This window comes from Sarcophilus harrisii, chromosome 2 (assembly GCF_902635505.1).
Source record: "Sarcophilus harrisii chromosome 2, mSarHar1.11, whole genome shotgun sequence".
In the NCBI taxonomy this organism is placed as follows: Eukaryota; Metazoa; Chordata; class Mammalia; order Dasyuromorphia; family Dasyuridae; genus Sarcophilus; species Sarcophilus harrisii.
The window spans coordinates 511,936,184-511,951,769 of record NC_045427.1 but is presented as its reverse complement, the minus strand read 5'-3'; the positions used below and the strand labels follow the sequence as shown (position 1 = coordinate 511,951,769).

The 15,586-nt window shown below is 36.1% G+C and overlaps 1 protein-coding gene across 1 annotated transcript in view; it reads right to left on the bottom strand.

The window, feature by feature from the left end:
* CHRNA7 (cholinergic receptor nicotinic alpha 7 subunit) overlaps nucleotides 1–15,586 on the bottom strand; it is a 171,510-nt gene that overhangs the window by 90,888 nt on the left and 65,036 nt on the right. Inside the window, exon 3 of the mRNA XM_012543738.2 lies at nucleotides 3,479–3,523. Coding sequence (XP_012399192.1) covers nucleotides 3,479–3,523 — 45 coding nt within the window. The remainder of the gene's footprint in view (nucleotides 1–3,478; nucleotides 3,524–15,586) is intronic.

The window sequence follows — 15,586 nt, the reverse complement described above, 5'->3', positions numbered from 1 at the left end:
TTTAGAAATTTTCCAACAGTATTGGGATTGAGGGATGTGGGAAGGATACAAATCAAAGAAAAAATATTACTCTCAGGGTGATCTACTACAATTAGACTCAGTCCAGGTAAGTCCAGAGTTTTTAGGGTACTGTGGAACAATAGTAACATTTACATTTTCCATGATATAGTATGGGGATAAAAAAAAAGTCCCACTCTGTGACGAGAAGATGAACCTGGTATCTCATGGGTTATGTCAGAAAAATTTGAGCTCTACCAGGTGCTACCAGGCTAGAAACATGAAACAGACTACCTGTCTTAGCTAAGTTTAGAAAATTTCTTCACCTGGAAAAAATTTTAAGACATTATACAACAACTCATCAAGACAAAATCAAATTAAATTGAGAACTAAGGCATTGGAAGAGTTGATTGGGATTTGCATCTGTAGATAAAATAATCCACATTGATGTAACCAAAGGTACTTTTATTGAAATACAATATGGGTTAGAGGAGGTAGCTATTCCCTGAGTGATAAATGACTTGGAACAGTTATTACTGACTGTACTGAGTTTAATAAACTCCAATACTTGAAGGACACATGATTTTGCTGATGTCCACAATTTCATATTCCTAAATAACACATTTTTAGTGTTAACCATTTAAGAATAGGAGAAAAAGTTATTTCAACTCCCTCATTTTATCCAGGTTAAGGAAACTGAGTCTCAGAAACTCAGGTAACAAGCCAAGATCTGTTGAGTCCTAAGCCCAAAAGCAGGGGTTGCTTCCATATAGGAACTCAAGGTACCCACCATTAGAACTTTAAAACTCCTCTCATATTGTCATTTTTGGATTGTTATTCAACTTTCCATGTCTATCTTAACACCCCAGTAGGTACCAAAAATATTTAGATGATGCTTTTTCTTTTTCTTTTTTTTTTTTTCTGAGACAATTGGGGTCAAGTGACTTGCCCAGAGTCACACAACTAGTAAGTGTTAAGTGTCTGAGACCAGATTTGAACTCAGATCCTCCTGACTTCAGGGCTGGTTATCTATCCAATGTGCCATCTAGCTGCCCCTTGTATTTTCTTTAACAATTAGCAATATTCCTTACATATTGCAGGTGCTCAAAAAACAAAAAACAAAACCATAGAACTAATGGATAAAAATGAACATTTTAGAAAGGAACATTTATTCTTCATAAGTGTGAAGCAGCTGGCATAGAGGACAAAGGGAGGGCCTCAGAGTCAAAAAGATCTGGGTTCAAGTGTTACCTCTGACATACCGGCTGTGTGAACTTATGCAAATGACCCAACCTCTCAGTATCCAGGGAAACTCTCTAAGACTATTAAATAACAGAGCAAGTGTCAACCCATAATGTTAAAAGAAGTTCATTCTTCAGTGGTAGCTCCCTCTACCAATGAGATCACAAATCTGTTACAAATATATATATATATTTGTATATATATACAAATCTGTTACAAATATATATATAAAATATATGATAAACTACAAATATATAATATAAAATAAAATATATAGCATATAATAATATAAAATATATATAGTATGAAACATATTTCAAAAATAGCAAATGTTCATCCTACAACCCTGGGATTCCTGGAGTAAAATTTAACCAAAGGGACTATTATAGGTCAAAATATGATTTTAAAGAACCATAAGAGTTGCTAGCAATAAAGTTTACTCCTTGAGGGAAGGGACTAATTTTACTTTTTTTGTATCCCTAGTGCTTACCACAGTGCCTGGCACATAGTAGGCACTTAGTAAATACATACAAGTAAATACTTGATTTGAACTGAACTGACTTGAACAATAAGAAGTAAATTTAATTAATACCAATTATTCAACATTTGTCCTTTTCCCTACTATCTTTCTCCCCAATTAGAACAAAGATCCTTGAAGAGAGAGACTTATAACTCTGCATTCCTGATACTTAGAATAATGTCTAGGATATAGCAAGATTTAATAAATATTTGATGATGGACTGACTATAAAGTAAAAGTGTTTATATCAGGGCTACTAAAAACAATACAGACCATAATAACCTCATTCCCCTTATATCTCGGGAACTCAAGGCTTTCTTTTAAATAGTTCATCTCTCTAACTTGAGGAAAACCAATTAGCATAATGAGGATTAAAAAGACAGAACATCAGAGAAAGAGATAGATTCTGTCACTTTCCCTGCTTGTCTCATTTTTCTCTACACAGAAAAATCTTCAACCAAGTCTGCTTCTATTGCCTCAGAGTAGCATGGAAATGACTTTGGACTCTCAAAGGCAATGCCTGAGAATCATAAGATATGGCAGGTCCTCAAAGCTCAGTGTATAACCTAGCATGAACTATATTAACTCTCTTCTAAGAACCAGCTTAGCCAAATTTAAAAACACTCATTCCCAAGCTGACTACCATATGATGGATTTTTCAGTTACAACTCCAGAGGGTCCCTTGAAAGATCTGTAATTGAGGCTGTAATTTGCCCCATAGATACCATCTAAATCAAATCTTTGCATCATACCAACTAAATCAAATCTTTGCATCATTGAGGTGCTATACCATTTTTTTTAATGCTACTGAAGCAGCATCTGAAATGCAAAGCTGTTGAAAATCATTTATTTTGCAATTAACAAAAGTTAGCCTTTAGAACATTTTTAACTGAGTATACAGAGCTTAACTTTAGTCTTCAATATGATTGTGTAACCAATATGCTAAATTGTTTGATTTGGAGGAATTTAAGAGTAAGTACCTTAAATTGCTCTTTAAATGTCTATCTTCTTCAAAATGTACTTAACGTGATTGTTGAGACTACTGGGATGAAAATGAATTGAAAATGCTCTCTTGAAAACTGAAGCTGATAAAGTTTCTGGAGTTATCTAGTTTATCTATGCTTCAACAAATTCTATTTTGATAAACAATACAGATATAGGAACATGAAGAAGGTATGGCAAATATACCTTGATCCCTGAGATAAAGTGTTACAGATCCAAGATATATCAGGGCAAGAAAAAGGTCAAACTGCTGTTACTTCATATTGTAAATGTCTTTGACATTTTCAAGGGGCACACCTGCCATCAAAATAAAAACTTCTACCCTATTTTTAAAATTTGTAAATTTCCCTAGAATGAGATGTTTTGTATTCAAAAAAAGTATAGTTATAGTTTGGTGGATATTTGGGAAATGCATACTCATTTAGTCCCTTAAAAAAATTAAACATGGATCCAAAATATTAGAGTTTAACAGGAAAGGGTAGGAAGTGAAGTAGATAAGATTCATCTATAAATGCATTTATTTATTTTTTCAAACATTCATTAAACACCAACACAGTCCCTAAACACTAAGCCCTGGGGAATATAAGAATGAAAAAAATACAAGATCCTCAACAAGATACTCAAGGACCTTATTCCTTGAGTGGAACATACCTAAAGTATGTTATGTGAAGAAGGGAAGTATAACAAAGCATTCTGAGAGAACTTGAAGTCAACTTACCATTTGTAGCCAAATATTGGTGGTTAAAACTTGATTTTTTTCATCCTGAAAAAAATAGAGAAACATTGTTTAGAAATATAATTTGGGTAAGTTTAACTTGTTTGCCCTAATTTCCTTATCTGTAAAATGAGCTGGAGAAGGAAATGGCAAACTAATCCAAAATTTCTGCCAAGAAAACCCCCAATGGGGTCAACCAGTACTAAAACAACTGAACAATAACATAATCTCTCTGTAGCTCCATATTTATGGTCCTAGGAAGAAGACAGAATGAACAACAGAACTGAATGTAGTGGATAGATCTGGAAAGGTTTACAAAGGAGGTGACACTGGAGTTGAACATTTCTCATTTTTTAAAATAATAATATTAACAGGAAGTTAATGATGATCAGAGAAGAGGAGGGAAGGCATTGCAGAAATACAGAAGAGATTATATTATACACAGAAGCAGAAGATGAACTCTAGAGAACAGCTAGTAATATAATTTGACTATCATGCAAATTATGGGAAGGAGAAAATATGAAGGAGGGCTGCCAAGAAAGATGGAGGCAAGTTGTGGAGATCAAAGAAGAAGATGATAAAGGAAGATGTTTGGGAGCAAGTAATGGGGAAATTCAGGTCAGGTTTCAATAAGTTGGGTACTTGAATGTGACGTTAAAGGATGAGAGGATTCTCAGCAGGCTAAGAGGAAGATGAAGAACACACTTCCTACATCTTACTCCCTTCCACATATGTGATCTAATGACATTGACTTCCTTGCTCCTTGAACAGGATGCTCCATCTTCTGCCTCTGGACTTTTGTACTGACTGCCTCTCATACCTGAAATTCTGTCTTCTACCTTCTCTGAGTTCTTTCAGGTCCCCGCCAAAACCCTACCTTCTGCAAGAAGCTTCTCCCAAACCGCCTTAATGCCAGCACCTTCCCTTTAAGATTATCTCTAATTTTTATTATCTATATCCTATATATACATAATTGTTTGTATGTTGTCTCTCCTCCTTCACATTAAACTATGAACTTGAGAATAGGTCCTGTTTTTGCCTTTCTTTGTATCCTTACTTTGCACAATGATTTCCACTTAATAGATATTTAATACTTTTTTGGGGGGAAAGGATAGAGGTAATCAGAGTTAAGTGACTATTCAGGGTCACACAGCTGGAAATGATTTTGTCTGAAACTATGTGAGCTCAGGTCCTCCTGACTCCAGTGCTATTTACTGTACCCCCTAAACTGCCCCTAATTGGGCTGTTTGTTTTGTTTGTTCGTTTTAACTTACTAAATACTTGGTTATGACATTACAGATATAAAAAACAGCATGGAGATAAGAATATACAGGGTGCACTTTGCAAGGCTTCGGAGGTACAGCAGCAATAGGAAGGGGTATGAGATAAGGCTTGTAAGGTAAAGCATCAGCAGCAAGTTGGAGGGTCTTTAATGTCGGTGAAAGAAGCTAAAATTTTGAATATATACTATTAAGACACTGAAGTCTTGGTTTTTTGTTGTTGCTGGGTTTGTTTGTTTGTTTAACAAAGTAGTGGCAGGAGTATTTGGGACCAAGAATTAAGACAGTGGCAAACTGGAAAAGGAAATCCTTGACTAGTTAGCAAAGTATATCATCTATCTGGAGTGACCAACCCACTCTCATGGTAACTTTGCTAAAGAAGGAACTGAGCTATCTGAAATTCAGGGGAATAGATTCAGCTTCTGCCTCTCAAGGTGAGAAGAGCAAGAGCTGAATAAGCCACAAGACATAAAGGCACTTAGTCTCAAAATCTTTTGTAGTGTGTTTTTGCAATGGAAGCAGAAAAGGTCTAAATGTCTCTAGAAAAAAATAGTCATTCCTATCTCACAGTTCTCTCCTAACTTTAGAGAAGAGGTCAGGGATGAAATTGAAAGAACGGATAATTTTTTTAAAATTTGTAAACCAACAATTATGTTACATGAGCAAGAAAAAAATGATAGTTTTTATGTGATAACCAAAATGAAACTTACAGTCAAGTTAATCTGACATACTTAATGATATGCCTTATAATTATTATAGTGAAATTTAATCAAACATAGATGTTAAGCAATTTCCACACCATAATACTTTCAAAGAACTATGCTTTCATCAGAATGAAATCCCTCTGTACCTTAGGAGATCATTTCAGAAATTGCTACGAGCGAGAGAACATTTAATAATGGAAAGACCAGGAATCTCAGGGAAAAGTTCAAATGCCAGCCATGCTGATTAGCATCAGTATGTCTTTTGGTAAGTCATTTGAGGGCAAGCTGTAGTACACAAAAGAGGGCCAAGATTTGGATTTAGAGGATTTGCATTCAAATCTCAGCTGTCATTTTTTTATGGACAAGTCACCAGTATTTCTGTTTCCTACTCCATAAAAAAGAAAGGATTAGGCTGAATGACTTCTGTTGTCACCTTTCAGTCATAATCTACTATTATGCTATGACTTTTAAAAAAAAATTTCAGGGAATGGATCAACCTCCTAGAGCTGAGCCACTATCTGAATTTAGCTAAGCTGATCCACAGATAATAGAAACCTAATTCATTCTCATGTATCTGCAAGTCTTTTCCTCCTCATCTCCGCCTCTTGGTTTCATTCAAATCCCAGCTCAAATCATACCTTCTATAAGAAATCTTTCCTGATTCTCTCTAATGCCTTCTCTCTGTTGATTAGCTCCAATTTAACCTGTGTAAATCTTGCTCATACATAGTTGTTTGTATATTGTCTCTGCCACTAAACTGGGAGCTTCTTGGGAGCAGGGACTCTACTTAAGCTTTTCTTTGATTTAGTGCTTAGTACAGTGGCTCGCATATATATAGTCGGTGCTTAATAAAAAGCTTATTCACTTACTATCACTAGATCAACACCTTTCTAGGTTGGTAGAACCTACCCTACCCTGCTAGCACAGGGTTGGACAAGCCAGGATCACAATGAAGCATCAGAGGATACATCTTTTAGTGGAAGAAGTTCACCTGAAATAGTATCATTCAGCATTTGTTAAGTTTGTTTCAGATACTGTGCTGAGTGCTACATTATTGCTATTGCACAATCGGGTTTTTTTCAGTTTTTCTTTTCTTATCACTGTGTTAGTTCCCAATATTTATTGGGGGGGGGAGGTTATAATCAAAATTGTAGGAGTTAAAAATAAAAATCTTCCACATAAAAATTCCAACTAAAGAAAGTTGCCTTCATTGGCAGACTTAATAAATGTATGACTTGGTTTTGTGCTTAATAATTTTTATGCTTCAAGAAGCATTCCTCTGAATAAGTGGCCAAAGAATATGAACAAATAGTTTTCTAGACAGGAATTTCAGTTTACAAATAATCATATGAAAGAATATTCAAAATCAGTAATTATAAGAGAAACATAAATTGAGACAATTTTAAGGTTTCATCTCACAATCTGCAGACTAACAAAGGAATGGGATGAGTCAATGTTCAAGGGTTGTAAAAATGGAAATACCAATACAGTCTTAGTGAATTTATACAATCATTCTAGAAAGCCTTTTGGAATTTTGCTAAGAAAGCCCCTTGTTTTCCCTCTATAATTAATTTCAATTTATCCTATATTTACTATGGTTCTACAAAATTATTTCTATATTGTCTTATCCATTAGACTTTGAACTTCTAGAGAGCAGGGAATGGTTTTTGTCTTTCTTTGCATCTCCAGGACTTAGCACAGTGACTGGAACATTTTGTTGTTCAGTTTTTTTCAGTTGTACCCAACTCTTCATATGCCAATTTGGATGTTCTTGACAAAGATAATGGAGTAAATTGCCATTTCTTTCTCCAATTCATTTTACAGATGAAGAAAATGAGGTGAACCGGATTAGATGATTTGCCCAGGATCATACAATTAAGGCTGGATTTAAACTCAGGAAAATGAATCTTCCTAACTCTACTTTAGCACTTTATCCCCTGCACCACAGTAAGGTGGCACATAATAAGTCATTAATAAGTGCTTGATGAAGACTAAAAGGTCTCTGTTCTCAAGAGTCTTCCCCTTGACTCAGAATTACCATTCCTGGGCACACACTTCATTGAAATAAAAGACAGAAAGAAGTCTCATATATCCCAAAACGTGTTTAGCAACTCTTCTTACAGTACCAATGAACTAAAAAAAAGCTGTCATACAAATTTGGAAAATTGTGGAATATCATTAGTCAAGTTCAAGGAAGTATAACATCCACAAGACAAGAAGGCAAATCAACTTTATAGAATAGAGATATAGACTGAAAGAGTGATCAGACAAGGACACAAGACAGTCCACTGAGGTCTGGAATAGAAGTAGGTGCTTTATTGAGATCCTGAAGAAAAGGGCTGCCCTCCCCCAAATCAGTCAAGTTTTCTAGGTTTTCATAGAGTTTTTTTCTTTATTTAGCAGAAGCATGAATTGTGGAAAGGGAATGAGGAACCTGTACCTGGAGATCAGTGCTGATTCATGCTATAGAAGGGAGAAAAGACTTCAAGGAAATCAGAGGTTAATTGCTATTCAAACTCCCCACTAGCAGAAAAGGGGATCCAGTCTCTTACTGCTGCCTTATTCTGACAGGGTGACTCAGTTTACTTGCTGGGGGCAGGGTTGAGCTTCTTCATTTAAAGGGATCAGAAGGTTATTAAAATCATTATTAAAGTAAATAACCATTGAAAGAAAAAAGGATAGCCAAGAGGTTAGAGTGCAGGAGGTAGTATCATTCAATTCAACGAAAATTTATCAATTCTATTATTAATTTAGTATGTGCCTGGCACTAGGGCACAAATACAAAGAATGAAACATTCCCTACTCACAAGGAACTTATGTGTTAAAAGGGATATAATAATTTTTACAAAAGCAAATAAAACACAGTTTGGGAAAGAAAGCACACTAACAGCAAAGAGATTAGATAGGTCCACTCCTCCCTCTGATATCTATTAATGATATGGCTGTGGACAAATCCTTAGACTTCTTAGAAAGAGGGAGAAATTCTGGCATGCTGGACTCAATCGAGAGCTACTTAGGTTCCCCAACATTCAATATCCTATCAGGTTGCTTTGAGCTCACCAACCTCCATAGTTTAAGTAAGTCCTTTGTCTCCAAAGAATCCCCTTTGGACAATAACAATATAGCAGGCAATTTGGGGCAGAAGAAAAATTTACAAACTTAATGATGAACACAGATAATGTGGAAATTGATTTTACATGATTTCAGATGAATAATGAGTATTGTATTTCTTATCTTCTCAATGGGAAAGGGAGAAGAGAATCTGAAGCTGAAAATTGAAATTTTAATTAATTGAAATTAATTAAATTAAAAAAAAACTTTATTGTGAGAGATAAACAAGCTGGGGTATTATAGAGTTTGGGAAAATTTCACCTAAGTCTATAGTAGTCTTTACTCCCCATAATTTATATCTGCAAACTCAATCAAAAAGGTATAGCATCAAGAAGAGGATGAAAATGTGACAGAATGGTGGATTCTTGTCTAAGAGCCAGGAGACTAGAATTGCAATACTAGTTTTGCCACTAACTAGCTGTGTAACCTCAAGAAAATCATGTGATATCTCTGGGCCTCAATTTCACTGGTAAAATGAGGGTATGGACCAAGTGTTCTTTAAAGTTCTTTCCAGCCAAAGACTTTCTCCAATGTAATAAATCATCAGTGTATTCCCGGTGCTTAGCAGATTGTCAGTTTTCATAGTTCTGTGTACCAAGTCTCCCCCAGTAGACAAGCTGAAATGCTGTAAATTACTTTGTGATGGACCACAGCTTAGGTAAGTCAGTGATACATGACATTTCATAGAACACAAGCACAATATAGAGCTGTTTATCAAATATCCTGTCTCTGTTCTGTGACACACCAGACAAACAGATCTGGTCCTAAAAGAGCTTCAGAGATCAAGACGATTTCCCTACTGCTTCTTGTCTGAGACGTATCCTGCCATGTCTCAGGATCCTCTTTATTTAACATAGAGGAAACTGGACTGGCTACAACCTTGCTGCCTAATAGGGGAAAGATCCACTTCTCCTGTCATGGGCTGAGACTGGCCTCTCCAACCTGTAGGTAATGCTGAGGCACCTGCCTCAAGTCATTGTAAGGTATGAGCTAAATAAAATACCAGGAAGCGTATCTCAGATATAAGCAATCCCCAGGCATGAAGTACCAAAGATTCTCACCTTGGAGAGAGTACAGAGTATCTCTTGGAGACAGAGATGCTCTATTTTCTCCAAGATTTCCAGTTGAATCACATATTCCTGAGAGCATCTTTCATTGCTATATAGTCAAGTGTGAGAGGCTCTGAGCCCAAAACTTATCTCCAGTTCCCCACCCTGAGTTTCCAACAATCTCACAGTTACCCAGGTAGTCCTTAATTCTTCCCCATTTCATTAGACAATAAACAAGCATTTATTAAGTACTTACTGCGTAACAGAAAGGAGGGAGGAAGAGAGGAAGGAAGAGAGGGAGAAAAGGAAGGAGGAAGGGAGGGAGAAAGGGAGAGAAGGAGGAAGGGAAAGAGGGAAGGAGGGAGGAAGGAAGGAAGGAAGGAAGGAAGGAAGGAAGGAAGGAAGGAAGGAAGGAGAGAGGGAGGGAAAGAGAGAAGGAGGGAGGGAGGGAGGAGAGGAGGGAGGGAGAAAAAAAATAGAAAGTGATCTGAGAGATTAGCCTCTAAAATCAGAAGGGCTAAGGTGTGGAGGTCCAGAAAAGACATTCTCCCAGAGATGGATCTTCGATGCCTGCCTTCAACTTCTTCTTTTTAAGCTCTGAGGATAGAGGAAGCAGGTAGTAACCTCTCTTCTAACCAAAGCAGTAATTAGCCACATACTCTCAAGCTTGCTGAGCCTCAGTTTTCTCATCTATAATATAAGACTAACATCTGAGGACTACTCTCTATGGTGCATGGAAATACTGTTTTTTTTATGAACAAACTATAATCTAGTTCAATGAAGAGACAAGCATTTGCTGCGTGCCAGGCACTATGCTAAGTTCTAGGAATACAAAGAAAGGAAAACCCAGTGCTGCATTACATTTTAATGGATGGGAAAGTTACTTTTTAGAAAAAAAAAAAAAGTAATTCACAAGATTGCTTTAAAAAAAAAAAACAACTCCTTAACAGCTAGGTGAACATGTCCTGAGGGGCCATGTGATAGGATTTCATTTTCTGATGTGTTCTCTATACTATCTCCAACATATTGGCTATGAGACCCTAGGCAAGTCACTTAACCTTGTAGTAGACCAGGCAACTCTCTAAGATGATGAAAAAAAAAATGTTTCAGAGCAGGTGCCTATTTGCATTGCTAAAGGGAGTTTCTTCATCAGAAGTTCCCTCTACCAGGGAAATAATGAAAAATAAAATAAACATGAGTTATTACTTTTAAGACCTTCACAGGAGCTTATGATTTCTCCAAGGGGTACAGAGAAAAAATCAGAATCAATTTACACATGATACTTTTTGCCTAAATAACCGGCCCTATGCGACTTTTATGCACCTGAAGAGATTGAATTTAATATAAATAAATATCATGCTGCTGACTCTCTTGGGTATTTTGCTGTCTGAAATTCAAAATATGCAGAAGAGCAATCGTAATGGCTCTGACTGGGCTTATTCTAGGCAACAGAGCCAGCTCCATCTATCAACTTTCACCGCGGTATTTAAAACATTCAGTTAGGTGCTATAGGAAAATACAAAGTAGACTCTGGGGGTCCTGCCCAGAAAAAGCTTACAATCCAGTTGACAGATAAAACCTAGATATGTCAAAATGAAAATTATTCATTGCACAAAATAGTATTTCTGTGATGTCCCTTTCCTACTCTACTGTACACTTCCATTATGCCCCTGGAACCCACTTCTTTTAACACCCTCTCTTTTTTAAGGTATATACTCTTCTCTCACCAAAATCATTTAATATATGTTTTGTCTTTTCTTACACATATTTCTTCCTATAAATAAGATATTTTTTTCCTAGACTACTTGAGTCATTTCAATCATGTATGACTCTTCATGACCCCATTTGGGGTTTTCTTGGCAAAGATACTATAATGATTTGCCATTTATTTCCCCAGCTTATTTTATATATAAGGAACTGAGAGTTAAGTGAGTTGCCTAGGCTCACATAGATAGTAAGTCTAGACTAGATTTGACCAGATTAGAATTTGTGAAAATGAGTTTTCCCTAATTCTAAGCCCAGTACTCTATTCATTGTACCACCTAATTGCCACACGCTTTTCCTAAGAGTAGGCCCTCATTCAGTCTTTGTTGAATTCAAATTAAATAAATAGGTTCTACAAATGGAACTAATTCAAGAAGAGAGCCAGTGAGCTGGTGTGAGCTGTTGTTCAGTAAAGACCATTATACTCAGTATATTCCTATTTTCCCCATTTCTGTCTCTAAACCACTGTTTCATTACCATCACTTTACAACTTTTCCTCTTCTGAAGTCCTTGCCCTCCTTTCATGCCTCTTTAATAGTCTCCAGAAAAGGATGGAAATAGAATTATTTCTGTCATCCATTCAACTAATATTTATTGAGCATTTACTATGTTACTATGTGTAAGATATTGTACTATGTGCTTTGAGAACTGCCACTTGGATAGCAATTTTTTTTAGAGGAACATACCATCAAAAATATGGTTCCATTTGGAAACTTAACATCAGGAAGTTATGCACACACTTCTTGTTTATTTAAATCACTTCCCCTTCAACACCATGGGTTTCAGTCTACTTTCTAAAATTCAACTCCTCTCATCCCTGCTATAGGAACACTAAAATCAAGTGCCCGAGAGCATAAAGAAACCTTGGAAATCACCTATTCAAAAAGTATCTGAAGCATTATTATCCCCAAGAAGTGAACATCTTGCTTCTGTTTGAAATATTTAGTGATAAGGAAATTTTGAAGTCCCTAGCTCAACCTTATTCCTCAATTCCTCCCCAGATCATTCCAGTCCTGCTGGTCCCTCAATGATACTCTTTAAAAATTCCATTCAACAACGAACAAGCTCTTCTTTTTCTCTATCTTCTCCATAAAGGCTTCCTTCCCCAATAGTACCCCACTACTGGTTTTCCCTTGTCACCACTACTTTCCTAGCAACCTTATCCAATGGTAGAAACTTTCCCAGATCCATAAGTCCAGGAGGAGGGAAGATATCCTGCTCTGCAGTGAGGCTTCCAGATCATGATTTTACTTTGTTCGTGTTCAGTCATGTTAATTGTGTCTGATTCTTTCTGGTCCCATTTGGGGTTTTCTTGGCAAAGAGACTAGAATGGTTTGTCATTTCCTTCTCTAGCTCCTATGGCAGATGAATTAAGTTTGAACGAAGGCAAACAGGGTTAAGTGACTTGAGCAGGGTCACAATGCTAGAAAGTATCTGAGGCCAGATTTTACTATTACTACTCAAAAGCTTCTATTTTAAGTCACTGCCATTTGACTATAGCTTTCCTTCCCATCTATTTCACCATTATATACAACTTCAGAATTCTCACCCATCTCATTTCCCTCAGTATCTAATTCATAGGCTTCTTCTCTCAGCCATCCTGCACCATCATTTACCTGGATGCTGCTGTCTAGGCTGACTCTTAATATGTGCAACTTGATATCATAGTCTCTCAGCAACTTGAACCTCAATTTTTATTTATTTCAGCTACATATCAATTCAATCATACCTTTGAATCTATTATTACTCTAAATAGCTCCCTCTCCAAAATCTTGTACCCTGAAGTTTTGTTTTCTCATCACAACCCCCTACCCTTTCTTTCTCCATTCTCACATTCTTATTAAACATACTCTTCAGCTTCATTGAGACCTCTAGGTCCTGGGCCCCTCCTTCTCTATTCTACCAGTCTCTAATTCTCATTAAAGCTTTACTTAACTTCCTAGACACAGTGGTCAACTATCACACTAGACGACTTTGCCCTCTTAAACTTCTAATATTCTAGCTTGAAAATCCATAACCCTGAGAAAGGCCCTTCTTTTTGCCTTTCTCAATCACTCATTCCTGCTTCCAGATTGCTGAACAATGCTGAAAAGTCACAAAACCCTGCCAGCTGGATCCACTAAAATTTATGCTATCTAATCTCATCTGCTTAAAAAATTGGTTTTATTCATAATTTATTGAATACCTCTCCTATTTCCCATGGTGACTGCTTCAAAATTAAGAGCTCAAACCCCTCTACATTCAACCAATGATCTTCATTCCTATCATCTTAAGGACAAGGCCACAAGATATAAATTCCCTAAACTTCTCTTCTCTCCATCATAAATTTATTTTATCCAAAAATGGCAAAATTAGAAATTTAGGACAGAAGGGATTTTAAAGAAAAGCCAAGCTAATTTACTTTCTTGTTTTGTAGATGAGGAATTTAAAATCTAGTTTTTAATGGTTTCCTATCCCTTTTTAATTGGCTTTAATATTACAAATACATATATCCTTCCTCCTTTTCAAGGCTAACTCTCCCAACTGTGTGCTTGATCCCAGGCACTTGATTAGGGCATAAAGGAGATGACTAGAGGAAGGATGGATATGAGAAATACTGAAAGATAAACTTTCATTTTTTCAAAAGCTTGCCTAAGGTCCCCAAGCTAGTTCAGGTTTTCCCATTTTCTTTATAATTACATTTTCAGAAAACGATAAAGTTGTAGATTGCCTCAGAGGTATCAGTTGACAGAAATATTTGTTGTTGAGTAAAGGAACTGAATCTAGTCCAACTTCTTGCCCAATGCTAGTATCCCCTATACAGAATCCCTGACAGATGCTCATTCAGCCTTAGTTTAAATAGTAACTGTGAGGGAATTTTACTGCCTTGGAAGGCACCTGACTCTTAGATAGTTAAGATCTTCTTGATAGTCAAAATGTACTATTTTATTATTTTCACCTATTGCTGCTAGTTCTAATCTCTTGAGAAATATACAAGCCCACTTGATCATCCATATAATGAGCCTTTTAATATTTGATATTAACTATTTATATCCCAGAGACTCCATCATTTTGTCTCTACAAAGCCCACTTCACAAAATACCACTTCTCCATCTTAAATATTTTTCTTGAGCTCTAGTCTAAGACAAAACAAAATCAAAATCAGAAAAATACCAACAAAGGAAGATGTCTGAAGCAGCCCATTGATCCCTAGGGATAAATTTTATACTCTTCTTTGAATTATTCTTCATACAGTTATCTCTTCCATATCATAATCCATATTATGGGTTAGGGACACAATGACCCTGAGATCTAGAAAATCCACATAAAATTTTTTAGTCTTCCCTTCATACTAAAGAAGACATTTAAATTATATTATTAAAAGATAAAATATGCTGATATTATACAATGTCATTCAAATATTTTATGTATTTCTGAGTTTCTAAACTTTTTCTATGTCATCTGCTGGCCTTCACATGTTATCTGTAGTTTCTGCTAAACTCCAACAACTTTCCATTTGATTTCTCATTCTGACCAATAATATATCAAAACCATCAGAGAGGAAAGTTGTAATGTAGAAATGATAATTATATTTAGGAAGTAAATTCTAAGACACTTTTCTCATCTTAGGAACCTCAGTGAATCTCCAGTGTAGTCCCTTTTCCACCTTCCCTTCTAAAGTAATTCTGGTAGTTTAGTAAACAAAATGTATTATGCATAACTTAATTTTCTCACAAAACTATGCTTCATGAATTTAATTTAGAGGCATAGTTCTTTAGCCAACTATACACGTGGTAAACGTGGCCAGATCACTGGGCTTGGAATCAAGAAGACCTAAATTTGAATCCAGTCTCAGATATTTATTTACTGGTGGTAGGATTCTGAGCAAATCATTTACACTCTCTCTCTCAGCCTCATTTGCTCATCTCATTAATGTCTTTTCTCATCAATGGAGCTAATAATAGCACTTATCTCATGGGATTGTAAGGATCAAATAAGATAATATATGCAAGACATACTACAATCCTTAAAGCATTATGCAAATACTTTAAGATGCTTTTTCTTAATCTTCATCCTTCTTAACCTATCTGTAGCCTTTCTTTGATATGTTGATCATCCTCACCAATCGGATCCTCTCTCCTCTATATCTTTTCATGACTTTTTTCCCTCCTGGTTCTTCCTCTGCCTTTCTAATATTTCTCAGTCTCCTTTGCAGGATTTTCA